General features: G+C 53.7%; 1 protein-coding gene across 1 annotated transcript in view; it reads right to left on the reverse strand.

Moving 5' to 3' along the window:
- Positions 1 to 4,230: 4,230 nt before the first annotated feature.
- Positions 4,231 to 19,541, reverse strand: part of Ankh (ANKH inorganic pyrophosphate transport regulator) — a 117,694-nt gene continuing 102,383 nt past the window's right edge. The window contains exons 9-12 of the mRNA XM_070042206.1: positions 10,944 to 11,073; positions 8,419 to 8,542; positions 7,873 to 7,972; positions 4,231 to 5,654 (exon numbers count right to left, since the gene is read on the reverse strand). Coding sequence (XP_069898307.1) covers positions 5,541 to 5,654; positions 7,873 to 7,972; positions 8,419 to 8,542; positions 10,944 to 11,073 — 468 coding nt within the window. The 3' untranslated portion in view covers positions 4,231 to 5,540. The remainder of the gene's footprint in view (positions 5,655 to 7,872; positions 7,973 to 8,418; positions 8,543 to 10,943; positions 11,074 to 19,541) is intronic.

Genomic DNA, 19,541 nt, shown 5'->3' on the forward strand with positions numbered 1-19,541 from the left:
ACATAGTGCAGTAGACCAGCAGTCTGCTTGGGTACATGTGCAATGAAGCTGAGGGGTACGGTATGTGGGGTGTCCAGGTCATGCCGCAGGTTCCCCAGCTTAGAAGGATGCATGTTGGTGCTGAGCACAATCTCATGTGGGGAGCCAGTTTTTTGTTTTTGTTTTTCCGCAACTCTGGCTTGCACATAATAGCATTAGATAGTCACCTTAGTAAGACACCATTAAGGCAATAAAAATGTATCATGGAAACCAAGGAACAAGGTATCTTCCGAGTAAGGAGATGTGGCATCGAACAACGGGCCTGGTTGATGGTGGATTGTCAGCGATGTGCATCCTGGGCTTGAGGCAGGAGGCTGGTGTGAACTTTCCCCTCAGGGGCCGGTTTGTTCCAATTGTGGTTCCCTGTTGAGCTGAGCCCCACACTGCGGGAAGCCACAGGGCACCTGCCCATCATGTTCCCCAGCTCCAAGGGCACCTTGTCCCAGCCTGTGTGTCCCACAGTGATCACAGCAGTGCCACTGCGTTTCATGGAGTCTGTCCCCATTGCTTTTCTTGTTTAGGTAACCTGTTTCTGAAAAGACTCTTAGTTCTTGTCACTTCTGTTTCTATGTGCCTGCATAGAAGCTCATGCCAAGTCTTTTTTGTGAAATGTACTTGGAGTATACAGTATCGCCTCACTTAAAAAGGGGTGCCACCTAAAAAAAGCATTGCTGGTTCCAAGTGTAGCCCTCTATGAGCCATAAAAGCGTAGATAGGTTACAGAGTTGTTAAGAGACCCTGGCCGGCTGCAAAAGAGGCAGAGAATAATATCTAAAAATTACTTTTGATGATATTGATTGTAACACCTACAGCCATGAAGTCAGGTGTTGGATTTGGGTACTCTGGTGAGCAGAGTCTCCTCAGCTAACAGGCCTGTCCGGCCATCTTGAGAAAAATCTAAACTTGAAGAGTTTCAGAGTCTTTATTTTTGCCTTCTTTTATCTTCTAAGATCAGACAGTGAGGGGTAATTGGTTACTTCTGAGCAGAGTTGGGGTTATGTTAATTACACACACTGATTTCTCTAGTGCTGAGCATTTGTGTGGTACTTTTAGATATTTAGCCCTTGAAAGAGCAGGCAACAGGGCCCTTCATTTTTCTTCAAATTTTCTCTACATCCTATTTCATGTGTGGTTAGATCAGCTGATGTTTTGCAGCTACAAATGACAGAAATAGAGATCCAAAATAACTACATAAGAGGAGTATCTCGAATGTTTACCAAATGTTTACATCGCTCAAAAACATGCTTTTCTATGGTTCAAATGCCACGCAGGTGGCTCAGGAGGCCACCAAGTCTGAGTCCTCCTGTATTACAAGCTTGATGATGAAGAGCGGGGGGTGTTAGCATAAGGAAAGACCCCTTCTCCTGGATGGTTCAAACCATGGCAGCTGTCCTGCGAAGCCCGAGGCCAGAGGTGGCTGGCCAGCCGGCACAGAGCAGCACGTGATGTTCTGAGCACAGGCCCAGGAAGAGGTGAGCTCAAATAGGTTTTTTTTTTTTTTTTTTTTTATGCAGAAAAACATTTCTCAAGGCCAGATAATTAAATTGTAGGAATATAAATACTTTAAAATATACAGTGCACAGTCTTATTCTGCTTCAGGTTGAAGGAAAAAAATTCAGTGAACAGAGATGAGTCTTCAAAATGGATGTTTCCAGAAAAAGTTTCTCTTCCTTGGCTCTTTCCTTTCTGAAATTCCCTAACAAGGAATAATTAAGAGGGTTGCCTGTAATAGTAGCTACTCAGAAGGCTGAGACTTGGAGCCTTAAACCTGGAAGATTGTGGTTTGATACCATTTCTAATTAACCAGCAAAATGTTAGGCTGGTGGTGTGGTTCAAGTGGTAGAACACCAGCTGTGAGAAAGCTGAGAGTAAGACCCTGAGTTCAAGCCCAGTATTGGCAAAAAGATAAAGGCCCGTAAAGGGGAGCTGGGCATGGTGGCTCACGCCTGTCAGCTAGATGGGAGGCTGGCAATGGGAGGACTGTCATTTAAGGTTAGCCTGTGCAGAAGAGCTCACGAGATCCTGTTTTCACCCACAGTTGGGTACAGTGGCGCCCACCTGTCATCCTGGCTTTGTGGGAGCCTGCTATTGAGCGCATTCCATCTCAGTGTGAGAGGTGAGGCATGGTGACACACACTTGTCATCCTGGCTCTGGCGGGGAGAGTAAAAATAGGACTGTTGTCTAGACATGTGCCTGGGTGGAAAGGGGGACCTATCTCAGGAAAAGCCGGGTGTGCTCCGGGCAGCCGGCTCAGTGGCAGATTGCCTGCCTGGCAAGCATGAAGTTCCGAGTGCGAACCCCACCTCTGCCCGCCAGTAAGAACAGGGAGCTCCTGACACATTTGGACTGGAAGATATAATTGACTAACCCCTCTCTGGTTAGGCTAGGTAATTATTGCCCCTGCCTACCAAATCCAGAAAGAGCTGTGAGGATGCACCTGCAGTCCTGTTCCTCCTGGGCCTCGGCCTCCTCTCCCAAGACTATGTATTGGGAAGAAAGCTTCCAGAATGAAGTATAAAGTGCTATAACTAGTGCAAGCAAGATTCACCCACACTCATCTGATACACCGTGCACTCCCTTCCCTCCATACTGAGGATTGAACTCGGGGCTCCATGCACACCCGCAGGCACGCTGCCACCGGAGTCACACCTCGGCCTTCATCGGCTCAGTCTGAAGCCAGCATTCCATGTTTCCACTTTTACGTCGTATCCGTGGACGTTTCTTTAGCTAAGGCTGGAAAAGAAGATCCTGAAATAAATGAGAACATCTGGATGTGTTGACTGGCTCTTACCGAATGATGCAAACAAGAGAACCTTCCTGTCCCCCCACCAGAAAACCCCCCATGCGTGAGCGGTTCCACCGCCGTGCCAGTCCCTCACGCCTGCTCCGGCCGTTCCTGTCGAGCAGGCCCCGTCTGGGTGTGTGCAGTCCCTTGGCTTCCCATACAGGTGTCCCCGGCACCAAGATCTCTGCAAGGGAGAGCCGTGGCCACTGCATCTCAAATGACTTGTGTCCCTCAGAAGAAACGTCCCAGTGCTTGTTGGGAGAGCGCCTCACCCCATGAAGGCTGTGCTTCCAGTGGCCCCAAGTATTTTTCATCCGTTAGATAAAAACCTGCTTTTTGCACTTCTGTTTAGACTGTATTTGTCAGCCATCGCTTAACCTGGAAAATCACCCTGGGTCATTCCGTGTTCCTTGGCCTGGTCCCCTACCAAATACATCAGCTGAATGACCTGTCCCCAAAGAAACGTTGTTGTGGGAGCGTGTCTTGGGCTGGGAAGTTGAAGGCCAGCCCCAACGGAGGCAAATGGGGAGAAATGCTGCCCCTGCCCCACCTCCACCATGCGAGTGTTGGTGAGGCCTGGAGACTCTCCTTAGATGAGGCGTGTGCTTGGCCAGGATCCCACAGTGCAAGCGAAGGGAGGAGCCTGCGTGTCCAGGTGCAGCGCAGAGCAAGCCTTGCACAATCACAGCTCCGCAGCTGAGGCTCTGGCCAGGCGCTACTTCCTGGATTCCCAGGACTCCCCCCTCCCTCCCCACGATGACCTCACCTCTCCACCCCACAGCAGCTCCAGAGCTAGAGTCCACAGTCTAAAGCCGCCAAGAGCCAGTCACTGGAATAAGATAGGATTTTTTTTGGTTCCAATTTAATCTTTAAGTTCCAACCCCAGAAGCACGAATTAGTCACACGTGTTAAAAAATACTGTGGTTTAATTTTCTAGTCATGTAATATAAAAGAGCCAATACAATACGACTTCCCTCCCCCCAACTTTTCAGATCTACCTCTGAAACTAACTGAAAGCAGCTCTACGTGCTCATGTTCAGCTCGACTGGGCAGACGGAGGAAAAGTGAGGCAGCAGCGCGAGCCTCCAGGGCACTGCGCCCCGGACACACGAACACGACTGACACACACTGCCGGCATTTCGCCCTTACAGGCTTTTCTTTCTAGGAGGAACAGGATGATTACACAGCACTGAAAACAGTAATGTATTTTCTGGGGGGATCTTTTTGCCCTCCCAATTTCTTCTCCTCATTTTCTGCACCAGTGATTCCCAGGTGACCCAGGAAAAGGAGCTCCTTGTCATCTGCTGGCCCTTCCGCTCATGCCGATAAGGGGACGCTGTCCAGCTGTGGTGGTCAGGACAAAACAGGACTCAAATGCAGGGATTCTGAGCACACAATCACAGTATTGTATTAGAGACGTTTTATTGAAAATGCGAAAATAGGAAATGTATTATAGCCTAAAATAAATTACATAACATATACAGCATATATTTATATCTTTAAAATATTTGTTTTGTTTAGGTTCTTTCAGTCTAGTTATTTTTGACTAAATCAAGAATTTAGTGAACTATGTCCATAATTTTTAAAGGGAAAAAAAAAACCCGCTTTCCAAAACTTAGAAAAATAGACTGCACTAAATGGATTTCCGATGCATCACTTGGGGGACACCTGGTATAAAATGTCTTGCTTTGTGGTGTGAGAGAGAGAGGTACCGGAGTACACTCCAAATTTCCTGTACCGCAGAGTTGTGACTGGGAATGGCAAAAAACCAGGCAAGCTACTTCAGGAGTTATGAAACAATCACCTGGCATTAGATGCTAGATTATGACTTAAAGCTTCTGTTCACTGTAAAGACTAAATACGGAGAGTTAGACTGCTCCACTGAACTCGCTCTAGTGCCATCTTCAGGAAAGGTGAGTGAAAAGCAAGCTTTGGGGGGAAAGGCATGCGGAAGGATGCCGACTGACATCTGGAGATGCGCTTTGTGACAACTGTACGTTAGCTCACGTATATACACGGTGGGGTGGCAGCAGCTCACTGACAGCGCGGCAAAGGCGAAGTGAGCCGCTGCTGTTGATCACGTCAGCTTGCTACTCCAATGCCTTGTACACGTCAGCCCTGCAGGGTCACACATCTGCTCCGGGCGAATGGTGCTCTGGGCTGCGGCCTGCCGCCCACCTCCAATGTGTGCAGTGTGTGCAGGGGAGAAGGGCGTAACCGGCCGTGGCGCACACCTGTGCCCATGGCCATGGTACTGGGAAGCGAGTCAAAGGGGGCTGAGCTTTAACCTGCTGATTTCTGAGAGGCAATCGGGGTCAGGAATGAGTCTGTGGCCTGCCAGGCCTGGTAGCCTGCGGGGAGAGGAAGGGGCGATGGTACAGTCCTTTGGTTCCAAGTGGAGATTGTCCCAGGGAGGAGAAGAAACGTCAACCAGGAGGCAGCCATGTCTTAGGGGTGTTCATGAAGCAGGGGTACAGAGTCCATGGTTTTGTGTTTACAAAGTAACAGTAAAGACCTTTGTGCAGGTCCCCACCTCGGTGTGAGCATACCCAGTATGCTAGAGGATGTACACGAAACCTTTAAATCAAGGCCTCTTTCATTACCAAAACGAGAAAAGAAGAAGAAGAAAAAAACACAAGTGAACCGAACACGACGGGAGAGAGGAGATTGAGAGAGAGGTCCCCGGGTCGGGCGGCGCCCGCGGTGTCCTGCGCCTTACTCGTTCCCCTCCCTCATCTCCACGATGTCTGTCACCTCCTCTGTCGGGGGCATGTCTGTCATGGCGGAGTCTTCCCCCTCCGTGGCCGACTCATTCTCCATCTTCTTTTTCTAGAGCAAAGAAGACTCATCAGCGCAGGGCCGTGGGCAGGGAGGGGCGGGGCACGGCTGACCCGTGAGCAGGGAGAGGCCTGGGCCCGCCGGCTGCCAACCTGAGGGACGCCATGAAGGCTGCGCCCCGCGTGGTGTTCCTGTCAAGCCGCCAGGCTTGGGGGCACTGGCCCACCTCCCTGCCGCTGCCTGTGGAACCCGGCATCGGGCGCCAGCTGCCGCGTGGCGGCCAGCAGAGCGTCTGCTCACCCGCCAGCGCCTTGAATCTCATGTTCCAGAATACTTCTCCCTGTTGGTCCCTTCTGGGACAGCTCTGCGTCCACTCTCGTCTCCCGCTCGTTTCCTGTCTTAATGACGGGTGGCCTGGCTGCCGTGTGGACCAGTCCTTTTAGGAAATGGCCTCTGAGCGATCAGCAGCCCCTCGGCCAGTCTGGGGGCTCAATGCAGACCCTGCAGCTCCACTCCTTTAGCACCCCGACAGACCAACGCCAACCGAGCATCCGCATGACCGCCTCTTCCACGCTCACCTGCCCCGGCCTCCCATCCCCCACGCTCTCCCCTCAGCGTAGACGAAATGCACAGAGCACACAGCCTTGACCACTCCCACCCCTACTTAGCCCAGGTTCTACTTGTCAGGCAAAGCCCTGACCTTGCTTAGGTCTAGATCTCCACCCACGGCCTTGGAACATTTGGCCTCCCTGGCTGGGGAATTACAGGAATAGGGGGAGCGGCAAGCCTCTGTGTGGGGGCAGGCCTCTCTGTCTCTCTGTAGGAGCAAGTCTCCCTGTGGGGGCAGGCCTCTCTGTAGGAGCAGGCCTCCCTATGGGAGCAGGCTTCCCTGTGGGAGCAGGCCTCCATCTCTATGTAGGGGCAGGCCTCCCTGTGGGCGCAGGCTTCCCTGTCTCCCTGTGGGAGCAGGCCTCTATCTCTCTGCAGGAGCAGGCCTCCCTGTCTCCCTGTGGAAGCAGGCCTCCCTGTTTCCCTGTGGGAGCAGGCCTCCCTGTCCCCCTGTGGGAGCAGGCCTCTGTCTCTTTGTAGGGGCAGGCCTCCCTGTCTCCCTGTGAAGCAGGCCTCTCTGTAGGAGCAGGCCTCCCTGTCCCCCTGTGGGAGCAGGCCTCTGTCTCTTTGTAGGGGCAGGCCTCCCTGTCTCCCTGTGGAGCAGGCCTCTCTGTAGGGGCAGGCCTCCCTGTGGGAGCAGGCCTCGCTGTCCCCCTGTGGGAGCAGGCCTCCGTCTCTTTGTAGGGGCAGGCCTCTGTCTCTCTATGGGAGCAGGCCTCTCTGTGGGGGCAGGCCTCCCTGTCTCTGTAGGAGCAGGCCTCCCTGTCTCCCTGTGGGAGCAGGCCTCTGTCTCTTTGTAGGGGCAGGCCTCCCTGTAGGAGCAGGCCTCCCTGTGGGGGCAGGCCTCTCTATGGGAGCCGGCCTCCCTCCCTGTGGTCTGGCTGCCACACTGCTTCTCTGGCGATTCACTCTTCACTCTCCTGGCTGACTCTGGTTCTTGCACGGGTCATGAGACCCTCTGGGTAGGTCACCAGCTCCCTCCTGCTCAAAGAATTCTCCCCTAGACATCAGCACAGGCAACTCCTTGAAAGATATCTCCGCTCTCTCCGCCTCCTGTCCGCCATGAGGCGAGCCGCTCGCTCCACCTAGCCTCCTCATGCTGGACACGGGCCAGCAGCCACAGAGCCCAGCAGCCATGGATCGACACATCTGAAACTGTGAACTGACCCATTTAGTTTCCCTGGTGTTCTGCCACACTGATTGTCTAATACCAGTATTAGAGAGAGACATCTGGTACCAGTGCCTCAACTCTGTAATTCTAGCCCCCACCGGGAGCTGAAATCTGAGGATCACAACCCAAGCCCAGCCTGGACAGAAAAGTCTGAAAGATTCTCTCCGGTAAAATAACTAGCAAAAAGCATGGTTGGAAACATGGCTCGATGGTAGAGCATCAGCTGAGCAAGCAAGCTGAGCACATGGCAAGGCCCCGAGTTCAAACCCTTGGTTCTGGCCCAAAACACAGACGTGTCTTAAAGTCGACCGAGGGTGAAGGATAGTGGGCTGGAGGTTGTCATAACCCTGTGGCCATGCTGGGCTGCGCAGGTCCTTAAAGGACAGGACAAAGGCAAGGCGGCCCACCCCTCCGCCCGCAGGCCTGTGTGCCTCGGCGCCCTGAAGCCGGGCCTTCCGATGCCGGGGAGGAGACCCGCTGCTGTCCCACCTGTTTCCGGTAGACGTAGCATGCTGCGATGGCGACCATGGTGGATTCCCCGACGAAGCCTGCGAGGAGGGAGCCCACGCCCAGTGTGGCTCCGTGAACCCTGGGGATGAGACCACACGGGCGTTTGGTGTGAAGACGCCACGCAGAGCGGCGATGCGCTCCCCCGCTCCCACCCAGGAATCGAGAGGACCGGAGAGGGGGCAGGAACAGCTTTCTCCATCGACTGGGTTCACGCCAGGGCTCAGCTGCTTTCCTCCCAGCTCCAATATGGTAGCAGACTCCGGGACCCCAGTCTCAGCCTTACTGACCAGCCACTGACCCCCTCGCTCAAGATGGGGAGTCTCCTCTCGGGTCCCACTCGAGTATCTGTGAGTGAATGTGTGTGTGGGGGGGGGGGCTGGCTTGTCAGCACCTCTACTGGTCTCAGCCTCTGGATTTCTAGCTCTCCCCTGCTTGGGGCCAACACTCAAAGGACAGAATCCTCTGTGTAGACTACTTAAGTGGCAGAAGGAGCCCAGCAAGCCCGTCCCCTCCTCAGCGACATACCCTAGGTAGGGTAGGACCACCAGGCTGGTGATGAGGACGATGATGCGCAGGACCGAGCTGGGCGCCAGGACAAAGGTTTTCTTCAGTGTCATCAGCCAGCCGGTGAGATGCGCCCGCACCGTGACTGCGGGGAGAGAGACTCTTAGCCAAGCCTCGCCGCAACCCCGCTACCCGGAGTCCAACGCCTCTGGCTTGAGGCAACATTTTTAAGACCGCAGACCGCAGGGGGCTGGCTGGGACCCCGGCCTTGCTGCCAGGGATCCCTGTCACTTGCCCTGCAGTGCCAGGCTTGACTGGTGTCGGCCACTGACCCGCACAGGCTTCCCGTCCCCACCGGGCGCAGCAGGTGCCCACGTGCCGTCCTGCTGCCCCCGGTCCCCGCCAGCTCTGTCCACTCTCTAGAAGAGGAAGCCCCAACTTAGATACAGGTGGGTAGACGTACTGGGACCGGAAGCCGTTGCCTCCCCCACCGTCTGAGGGGAGAGAGGCAAGGGAGGAGGAGGACCGCTGCCCCCACTTCCCGTTCTGACCCGCCAGCCTCGGCTATTTCCTTCCCTCCTCCCCGGCCCGGCGTTGTCACTCAGCCGTCACCCTGATATTTCACAATCACTCTGCATGTTTCCTGCACTCTGCCCATGCAGATCTGCACACTCCTTTGAGCGTGCAAGTGCACAGCATGTGAATGATCCTGCTCTGCAGGGCCTCGGCCCCTCCTTGCTGGTAAGAGATGTCCTGAAGGTCTAGCTTCCACCTAAAGCTGGAAGGTCTCTGAAGACCCTTGGCCCAGCCTGAGCAGCAGCAAAGGCTGCCGGAGGAGGACGTGCTGGCCAACACCTCATTTCCAGGGCCTGGGCTGCTAGGTGGGGCCTGCTGTTGCTGCAGCCCTAGGGCCTTGTGCAGGCTGGCCGCCTTCTCCACCACCAAATGGTACCCTGGCTCTGCTGTCTTCCTGGTTTGTGGTGACTTCCCTCTCCCAGAGAGATGAAAAGCCTCATCTTCTCCACTCAGACACAGACAGGGCCACTTAAATTGGGCCAAGGGAGAGGAAAAGGAACAGTCATGTGGTAACGTGGTCGCCCCAATCCAGTAGATTGCAGGGAGTGCACAGGGCTTCTGGCTGTCTGGAAGCCCACTGCCTCACGGGCAGGAAGTGGGGTGGGGAGGAGATGAAAGGCAAGCCATACCCCCAGCTAGGCTCTCCAGCTCTCTTGGCCCTCCTTGAGTTACCCCTGCAGAAGTGAACCACGTGTCTGGACTTCCAATTATAGCTTCCTCTGGGTGTCATCAGCTTTTCACGGGCTGGCTCACGAGCTTTGCGAATTACAGAGACCGGCCTCATCCCACTGTGGGCTTTGTCATTTCCTCCAGTTTTTCTACACCATGTCATGCAGAAGATGACATCCACGAGGGCTGGCCCCTGTGTGAGGGCTGCTTATCCCTACTTTGGGGACAACATGGGATGACAAGTGCACATTGGCTCTGGTCTAAACCAGCTGCAGAGCTCCTATCTTTTTTGTTGTTGTTGTTGGTGGTGGTGGTGGTGGGGCTTGAACTCTGGGCCTTAGTACTGTCCCTCAGCTCTTCAGCTCTAGACTAGTGCTCTACTACTTGAGCCACAGTGCCACTTCTAGTTTTCTGGTGGTTTATTGGAGATGAGTCTCATGGAGTTTCCTGCCTGGGCTGGCTTTGAACTGTGATCCTCAGATCTCAGCCTCCTGAGTAGCCAGGATTACAGGTGCGAGGCACTGGCACCCAGCAAAGAGCTCATATCTTTAACTGGTTTTATAGCACCTGACTTCTAAGTTTATTGATTTGGGTGGGCGGAGTTTTTTGGCAATTTTTTTCTTCCCTCTTTTTCTTTTGTTGGGGATTAAACCTAGGGTATCATGCTAAGATACACGCCCAGCCCTGGCAATTTATTTTTGACTAACTGATATGCACTTGCTAGAGAATTACAGTGAAAAAGGAAATAGAGAAGAAAGCTCTTCCTTGCAATCATGAGTTTCCAGCCCCCAATCCTGCTTCCCACAGGCAGCCACTGTGAGCAGCATGGTGGATTTCTCTTAGAAACAGAATATAGATTTATAAGCACTTAGAACATACACAAACTACAATACAGATACATAGATGTATATGTATGCATGCATATGTATGTTCGTTGAGTATAATGACTGTGCTATATGGTTTTTATAACAATAGTTGCATATTAATCACCTTGGCTTTCTCTAATATCCAGTCCTAAGAACTGTGATTCCCGTACCACCACGACCAAGGCAGATGGCAGGTCTACCACCGCCCCAACTCCATCCCAGATCTTTTGGGCTCACTGTGTTTGCAACCTTAAACACTTAATTGTGCTTATTTGATTCAGTTTTTGGAATTTTCAAACTATTGGCTGATGTCTTTGTATCTTTCTAACTCCAGGTAAAATTTTACACTTTCATTGTTGGTGTGCTCAAGAAATTCCAAAGAAATACATTGTACGAGGATGAGCAGGAGGGACGCCTCTGCCCCTCCGCCCTTACCTGGCACAGGGAAGAAGGAGAAGATTCGCAGGGGAACGACACACAGCTCTGCAAAGGCAAAGTCCACGCCAATGATGTCTATCAAAATCTTCTCAGAGACGTTGGGGGTCCAAAACATCACAAAGCAGAGCTGCAGAGGGGCGACATTAAACAAGGCTGTGAGGGTTTCTGGGCGGTGATGAGTCTGGGTGCCGGGCACACCGGGGCCGCAGCTGCGCCTTCAGGCTGGTGCAACAGTATGAGCTACCCTTGCCCGGGGGCTGCGGCGGCAGAGGTGGTGCATCCACCCTGGGTCAGGTCTGCGCGTACACAGGCCAGCGAAGGGGCCAGGGCGCTCTTGTTAAGGCTCAGCTGGGATCCTACACCGCTCAGGCAGTGCTGGGTAGATGTACAGATCGAAACAACTTTTACAGCCTTTGCAAAATTGTAGAAACTCACTGCGGATGGTTCTGAACCACATGGAATCAGCAAGCAGGAGGAGAAAGGAAAATAGCACTATTTCCAGTCATCGCCAGCAGTGATGAGCCTGTGGGTGTTGGTGTTGCTCTGAATGCCAGCACTAAGGATGGCACACAGGTGTGGGACTCCAGAGTGAGTCAAAGACAACTTAAAAGAATGGAACCTCAAACTGACCCATCAGACCAGGGAGCAGGGTGAAGATGTGTCTGCAGCAGGTGACTGGAGTCTGGTGTCAGCAATCCAGGCATCTGCCTTCCCCCTTCCCGCCCTCCCCTGCCCCCCCTGCACAGCTGCAATGACATCTCCCACTCAGCAGGACAAACGGACAGCTTAGTCTCTGGATAAGGTAAAACCGAGCAGGCTTGTGACACCTTCACAGCTCCCACAACTCAGGACACCAGATAAATCCTCCAGGTAAGAGACTCCGGGCAGTCAGCCTCCTATCAGCCCAAGAGGGAAAAACCTAAGTTCCTGACGTTCCCATTCCCAAGCACCTCCCGCTCCCAAGCAGCTTCCCAAGCTGCACAGCAGGTCGCCAGGGTTGAGAACAGTTTCCTCAGTGGAGAGACGGAAACCTGATGCGTCTGAATGCAAGGCAAAGGTGTTATACAAAGGAAGGAAGGTGAGCATAAACTAGCGTTAAGCACACAGGCAAGTAAAGGGGAGATGATAGGACAGTTATTAAGTGCAGCCCAAACTAAAGGTGTTTAAGAAAGGAAGGGCACTGGAACTTGCCCATGATCATTGGAAGAATGTAGGGAGGCTCTGGTTTAGCTGAAGGGGAGGGGGGGGGGGAGGAGGGCAGGGCTGGAATGGAGAGCCACGGGGGGGAGGGGGGGAGTTTCAAAGCCCCTATGGATCTGACTTTGAAATTGGGTACAGATTTTAAATACATGATTTTTAAAAAATGTAATCCTATAATGCAGGGCCAGTTCCATCAAATATTTATTTGTCCTCCCTAAAAAGCAAGTGATTTGTCTCTGAGATAAAAGTGAGCAGGTTCTAAGATGAATTACAGGGGCAGGAAAACAGAACTCTTGAGATTTTAGCATCAGACACCTTTTTGCTTTGGGTGAATTAAGTGTCATAGAATTAGGCCCATTTAAATACGACGCCATGCGGACCCATTTTAAAGAACACCTCGGGGCAATTTACCACAGATGCGGCTCCCTTTAGAGAGGGGAGAGGCCTTTCCCCCAGTCCTCAGCCTCTGGAGGTCTGGCTCACTGGTTTTCAAATATGGCGGGAGCAGCACCACTTAATCCTTGGCTCTGCTGCCAAGACTGACATCCCACTTTGACACGAAGGGAAAACTACTTCCTTAGACTCAGCAAGGTGGAGCCCAGGGACCTGATCACGGGAGCCCCTGACGAGCAGTCTGTTACCCTTCCCCAGTGCTAAGCTGCTGGCCTAAAACGAGGAGATCTGCCAGGCTACAGTGCAGGTAAGGGAACAATATCACATGACCAATGATAAGCACGAGGCTGGGACACACCCATATCCCACCTCATCCTCTCAACCCCCCTAACCCAGCATTCCCCAGCAGTGAGGCTGTGAAAATCCAGGAGAGAGCGTGCCATCCTGAGTCTGGAAAGGACCTGGGCTTCCAGACGCACGAGCGAGCGAACTTCTCATGTCTTCCTGATGGTGAGAACGAGACACGGAGGACTATTTGTTACTTTCAGGAGAGTCATTAGCTGGCTTTATGTCGCAGCCAGGGATCATGTGCATGTGAGATAATGCCTCCACACTGTATTGCAATCTCTCTGGGCTTTGACAAATCATGGTAAAGAGGCTTCTAGCTTACAGCAAAAGGAGGAGGGGTAATCACACATCAGAGAGAGGCCGATGTGAGCTTGCCAGGTCGCTCCTCCCTGGGGTCTCTCCCTCCACACGGAGAATGCGCCGACTAGCCTGTATCTTGTGGGAATGACGGGCTATCCTCTGGAGGAGGAGTCTAGCCAGAAGACACAGTAGTAGCTGGTTTGCCCACGTCACATGACACACCCCCATCTAAGTCAGGCAACTACATTTCTGAGTCCTTGAATACAAACTCGCTATCCAACTGATGGGTCTCTCATGGACGCTTCCTAGGACGGCAGCTCAATACTCCCCTTCTAAGGTTGCTCAGTGTGACGTGGAACTAGTAAATCACTGCTCCTCTGCTAGCTACCTGTGCCAGGGGCACCCACGCCACATGCCACAGAGCTGACTCTTCAGGCTTGTCAACCACACACTCGGGGCTTAGATAGGATCTTCTAGAACACCCAAACTGAAAGCTGTCGGCCCAGTCTGGGGCTTAACCAACTGGTGGCTGATAACTCCAGAGAAAGGAACACTACAGTTATCAAGGTCGCCTACTTTTTCCTTCCTGAGGTGAATTAAGCCTCCACCATGCAGGAAGCTCTTCAACAAGGATATGTCTGCATTGTCCAGAAGGGGGCGCACACCATTCAGAATGAGGTACAGTGGTTGTTAAAGCTTTAGCAGCATCTCTCTCTGTAGGTCAGCTCTCCCTGAGCAAATAAGCATCCCAGCCACAGCACCAAACCTCATTCACGCAGCGTGCTGCAGAACACCGGAAGCTTTATACATTTCCCCAACACAGAGCATCTCAGGAGAAGTGTGCTCCTGGCTTCGCCCCGAGCGGCGCCCACTCAGGACGTGGCCTGCTGGCTGACCACGCACACTGTGTTCCTCAAAGATTTCCAGAGCTCAGTGATGCTGAGTTTTTCGACCAGATGAGAACCTAATGAACCGGCGACGAGGGGCAGGGCTGGTCCGGGGCAGCCGCGGGCCGGGGCTTTCTGTTGCAGTTTGCTGCCACCATTCTCTCATTACAAAGCAGCCTTCAAAACAACAAGCCACCACGTGCGCAGGTCCTGGCTTTTCTATTTATTCTCCAACGAAAGGAAGCAGAGCTTCTTGGAGAAGTGACTCACTGTAGGACGAGAGCCGAGAAGATCCAAGACAACCCCGCCGGGAGTGTCTACCGTGTCAGAAACGTGCCAACAGCAAGACGAGAGGCTAGGGGACCCAGGAATCACTCCCCCCAAAAGCTTCCAGCGACCACCGCTGGAACTGTTTGAGGAAAATAAATATGTCTGTAAATACATAAATACCCAGCAGAGAAGTGAGAAATGGTTCAACTAGGAAGTATGTGAAGAGACCAGAAAGGGGGAGGCCCGATGTACAGCAAAGACAAGAGTGGGGGCCACGCGGACCCCCAACAGCCTCCACGCTGTCCATCCCCAAGTGGAGACACAGGGTCTGGCCCAAGAGCCCTTCGAGGGCTAAGCAGGAGCTCAGCTTCTGGGGATCTGCCGGGGTTGACTGGTAGAACCAGTGGGGTCCCGTGCCGTGTTGCCGCCGCCGCTCTTGCTGACGGTCTCTGATGAGACTCTAGAGAGGGCGATAGGAGAAGAACACCCGCCTGCGGTAGCCCCCGGGGAAGGAGAGGTCCCCGGCGGGACGATGCTTACGTCGGAGCTCAGCATGGAGGGGTGTTCATGTCTCATGGAGCGCCAGGCAGGCAAAGTTTTTAGTAGGCTGAACAAAGCGGTGAATTACATTTGTTCCTGAAACAGCTTGGTTTTCTATGCTAGAAGGTCTGAAAAAGCACAGGACAACAAAGTCGTGTGTGTGTTTCTTCAATATTGTACCTCATATTCACCATCTGGCTTGTTAATCATAGTTATTATCATACATCCATCTTGAACAGTTCCAAAAGGGAGTCAGGGTTAGAGCATATCCACAGTAAGAAAATAAAAACAGGAAGAACTGCGCGCCAGGGCTCTGTCTAGCGAGGTGCCTCCTATCTACCTGGGCGGCTAAGGTGGGGTGACTGCAGTTAAGAGATGAGTTCGTGGGCTGGGAAGGTGGCTCAGTGGTAGAGCGCTTGCCTTGCATGCCTGAGGCCCTGGGTTCGATTCCTCAGCACCACATAAGCAAAAAGAAAAAAAAAGCCGGAAGTGGCGCTGTGGCTCAAGTGGTAGAGCACTAGCCTTGAGCTGAAGAGCTGAGGGACAGTGCCCAGGCCCAGAGTTGAGGCCCCACGACCAGACCCCAAACTGAGCGCTGGGTGTGGTGGTTTGTGCCTGTCATCCCAGCTGCAGTGAGAACCCCCAAAGAGAATCGCAGTCCCCCTGCCTGCCAGGGCACTTTATCCCAAATATGACCAGTGCAAAAAGGGATGGTGGTGTGATTCAGCAGTAAAGCACCAGCTTAGCAAGTGCAAGGCCCCAGTTCAAACTCCAGTATTACCAAAAAAACACTCTTAAACAAAAATGCACCAGTTTTAGCTGTGTTTTACAATGCCCCCCCTTTAAAATTGTCTTTATTTGTACAAAGGGATTCCAGTTCAACATGTCAGTTACCGGGCTCCTCAATTTTTTTTTGGCAATAAGAAGAGTTTGTAGTTTGACGTGGCTCATGACAGTACAGGTGCCTTTCCCATCCAAGGCAACGGAAGACTCAGCAAGGCACCAAGCGCTGCTTGGGAGAAACAACAAGCCTCAAACAGCAGGGGGCGCTGTGCACCAAGCCCGCAGAAGTTCTAGGTCACACATGGCTTGCAGATTGTACTTGCTATATCTGAAGTTCCATTCTTTCCTAGCCTTACCCCGTCTGATTTAGAAGTTTCCACCTTTAACTTTTCCTTCCCATTGATTGTTATCTGTAAACTTGGAACTTGTTTGGGGAAAGGAGAGATCTGGTTTGGCAAGATAACAAAACGTTTTATGATGAATGGATGGATGGGGTATTTAATTAATGGTACAGGCAAAATGGCTAGCATGGTGAGTTTCATGTTATATGTATCTTATTAAAGTTAAAGGTTAAAAAAAATGGAACTTGCTCCCAACAGTCCCACATACGTGTTCACTGAGTAATCATTTTCAAAACTCTCCTGAGAACCCATACTTGCTTCATGAAGAGGTCCCGAGAGAGCTTTAGGAACCAGCCACAATTGTCTTCATCTCTCCAGAGTCTCAAAAATAACCAGATCAATCCCCTCAGATCTACAGGCTGTGCTCACTTAAAAAGCAAATGCTGAGTTGGGTACCGGTGGCTCACGTCGGTAACCTCTAAGATCTGAGGATCAAGGTTCAAAGCCAGGCTGGGCAGGAAAGCCTGTGATGTTCTTGTCTCCAATTAATCACAAAAAGCCAGAAGTGGGCGTGTGGCTCACGTGTGGCCAGCCTTGGGGGAAACAAAGGGATGTAGCATCCAGGCTCTGAGTTCAAGCCCCAGGACAAACACAAAACCAAACCAAACTAAGAACTAAAGCAAATGGTGGACTACAGAAGCTTCCTGCGCAGAACGTGAAGAAGGGGAAGCGGCTGAGAATCCTGGCAAGTTGCTTACACGCAGCCAGGAGCTGTTCACAGCTGATTCCACGGCACCCCCACACGGTCCAGGACGGCGGCCTCGTGCTAGGTCCTCCCTGATGAGGACACGTAGTCCTGTTGGGGCCGCACGCCCTGCCCCAGGTCACCTGTTCCAAAAGGGTCTTGAGGACCCTGAATCCTCACTCTCTCCTGACATCCAGGATGTCCTCCGGCACCGGAACGTTCCTGCCCATTGGGCCTCAGTTCCTTGGGATGAGAAAGCTGTGAACTCTGTTCATTTACCTTGGGTCCTTTCTTCCATCCCTCATGCACAAGAGAGTCATTTTCCTCGCTGGATAATGGGATCTGTGGGCAGCGGTCTCCACCCCCTGGCGTGGGGGGGGGGCGGCGCCTCACACAGCGGCCTTTGTTCCAACCAAGGGTCAGCATGGTACCCGGCTGCGGCCCCGCCCCAGCCTCGCCCAGGATGGCCGGGCCGCGGGCAGGCTCTGGGGTGGGGAGTCACGGGAGGTGAACCTGGGTCCTTCTTAGGAACCCACTTTAACGTGGGCATCAGGGCCACCTGGACACTCTCTTTGGACAAAGGATTTTAGTCTCGATCGCTTCTGATCTCGCTGCTTTCTAAACTGGCCATCGGAACAGTCCCGGGACAAGCTTTGCTGACACAGAGGTCACCAAGAGCAAGGATTCTTGGAGTGACCAGCACGGAAAACAGAGGCACCAAATGGCAGCCAAAACAACAACAACAAACACCCCAAAAGGGAGCTGAGGAGATCGGATCACCCTGATCTGCATGAGGAGATCAGATCACCCTGATCTGTAAGGTGAAGAAACAGACTCAAGCGGGGAAACTCAGGCGGCAAGAGGCAGTGCCAGCCCGGGGTCCAGCCTCTGACTTCTGGGCAGAGCGCTTTCCCCTGCGCATCTGTCTTCATCTGCCACAGCGCCTGAGAGCCCGAGGAGCAGGTGCGGCTTCTCGGGGAATTAGAACACTATAAATACCAGCACTGCGGTGACCTTGCTCTCTTGGAGGTGGAGGCAGGCAAAGGGCGGAGTTCTTGTTTGTGTCTCAGGCTGCCTGCCTGGAGAGCTACCTGTGTGCCCCTGGCCTCCATCCAGGAGGAGGCAGGGAGGCCCGAAGGACGAGGCTGGTCCTGCGGGGGAGGGAGGGAGTTCATGCTTAGATTTCCACAGGAAGACTCAAGAACGAACTTTCATCTCCTTTCCTCGCCATCAGATACAGCCTCTCCCCTCCCTTCCCCTTCCACACGTCAGGCGACAGGCAACAGCTCTGTCCCCTAGGGCAGGCCCGGCGGGAGACAGAGGCCGCCGCCAGGGGACGGGCAGACCACGGCCTCTTTGAAGTCACACACCGGGGAGACTAGAAAGGAATGAAAGGAAACACGAAGAAAATTGCGAATCCAGGGCGAGTAGGCTCCCACAGCACCAGAGAATCTAAGAGGAGGCTCAAAGGTGCTCAGAGAGAATTTCCCCCTCACCACCAGCAGAAAAGAGGCCGGTGAGGAGGGGTGTGCGGGCGATGGCGCCCTGGTTTGCAGGGGTGAAGGGTCAGCCTGCACGGTGGCATGCCCCTGCCTGGCCCTCTCTTCTGGCAGGCCCAGCGGACAGCTGGGATCTTGGCCCTCCAAGGTTCCCTGCTCTGATCCAGGGGGGCGCTCCCGCGGCCGCTGGGCTGGAAAGCCGGAGCCTGGGGCGGGCGCGCAGGCCAGAGGCGCTAAGGCAGCCGCAGGGGTGACGATGGCAGAGCTGGGAGCAGGGCATACTGGGGGCTCTGGGCGGTGGCGGCCTGAGGAGAGAGCGTGTGAAGAAACATCCAGACGTCAGGAACCAGATCCTGCAGGATGGCCAGCCAGCTGACCTCACATAACCTGCCGGTGCTGGGGGTTTCTTCTGTCCCTGTTCCCGTCGCCGCCCTGGCTCAGGCAGCCCCATCCATGGGAGGCTGTCTGGGGGCCCCTGCATGGCCCCAGGACTTTGCCATCACCTGAACGCGGGCTGGCAAAGCCTGGTGAGAGCAGTCCTCCACGGCTGCCTATGTGGCCGGCTCCCCGACACCCAAACTCCCCCTGCGCAACCCCGCAGCTGCCAACCACTTACTGATTCCTTAGAAACGCCGGGCGCCCGTGGCTCACGCCTGTCATCCCAGCCACTCAGGAGCCTGAGATCTGAGGATCGCGCTTCAAAGCCAGCGTGGGCAGGAAAGTCCATGAGACTCTTATCTCCAATGAACCACTAGAAAACTGCAAGTGGCGCTGTGGCTCAAGTGGTAGAGCGCTCGCCTTGAGCTGAAGAGCTGAGGGACAGCGCCCAGGCCCAGAGTTCAGGCCCCACAACCGACCAAAAAAGAATGCATCTTTCTTTAATCCTTCTCCAGTGTACTGCAACTTGGACTGAAGGACCGACAGCGCCAGGGACTGTGGGAGTCCCAGCGTATCCAGGCTCCGCGGCCTCCCCCACCACACCCCACTCCCGCCATTCTGCACGGGCTTCTGCGACAAGCGCTTCTCTCTGGGGTTCCCCTGACCTCCACATCCCTCCATCTCTGTGGAATGGAGCCTTCCTTCCTTCCCCGCTTGCTCCTGGCTCTCCCCTCCTGGCTGTCTCTGACAGCGGGGGGTGGGGGTGGGGTTCTGGGCACAGGCTGCACAGAAGTGCCTGCCTGCCGTGCTTGCCAAGAGCGTCTGGATGCACGCCCGCTTCCACTGTGCACAAAGGGGTTCGGGGAGCTCCAGCAGCAGCCAAGCCTGTGCTGTGCATGGATTCTTCCCCA

This window comes from Dipodomys merriami, unplaced genomic scaffold (assembly GCF_024711535.1).
Source record: "Dipodomys merriami isolate MVZ:Mamm:240054 unplaced genomic scaffold, mDipMer1.0.p SCAF_32, whole genome shotgun sequence".
Lineage (NCBI taxonomy): Eukaryota > Metazoa > Chordata > Mammalia > Rodentia > Heteromyidae > Dipodomys > Dipodomys merriami.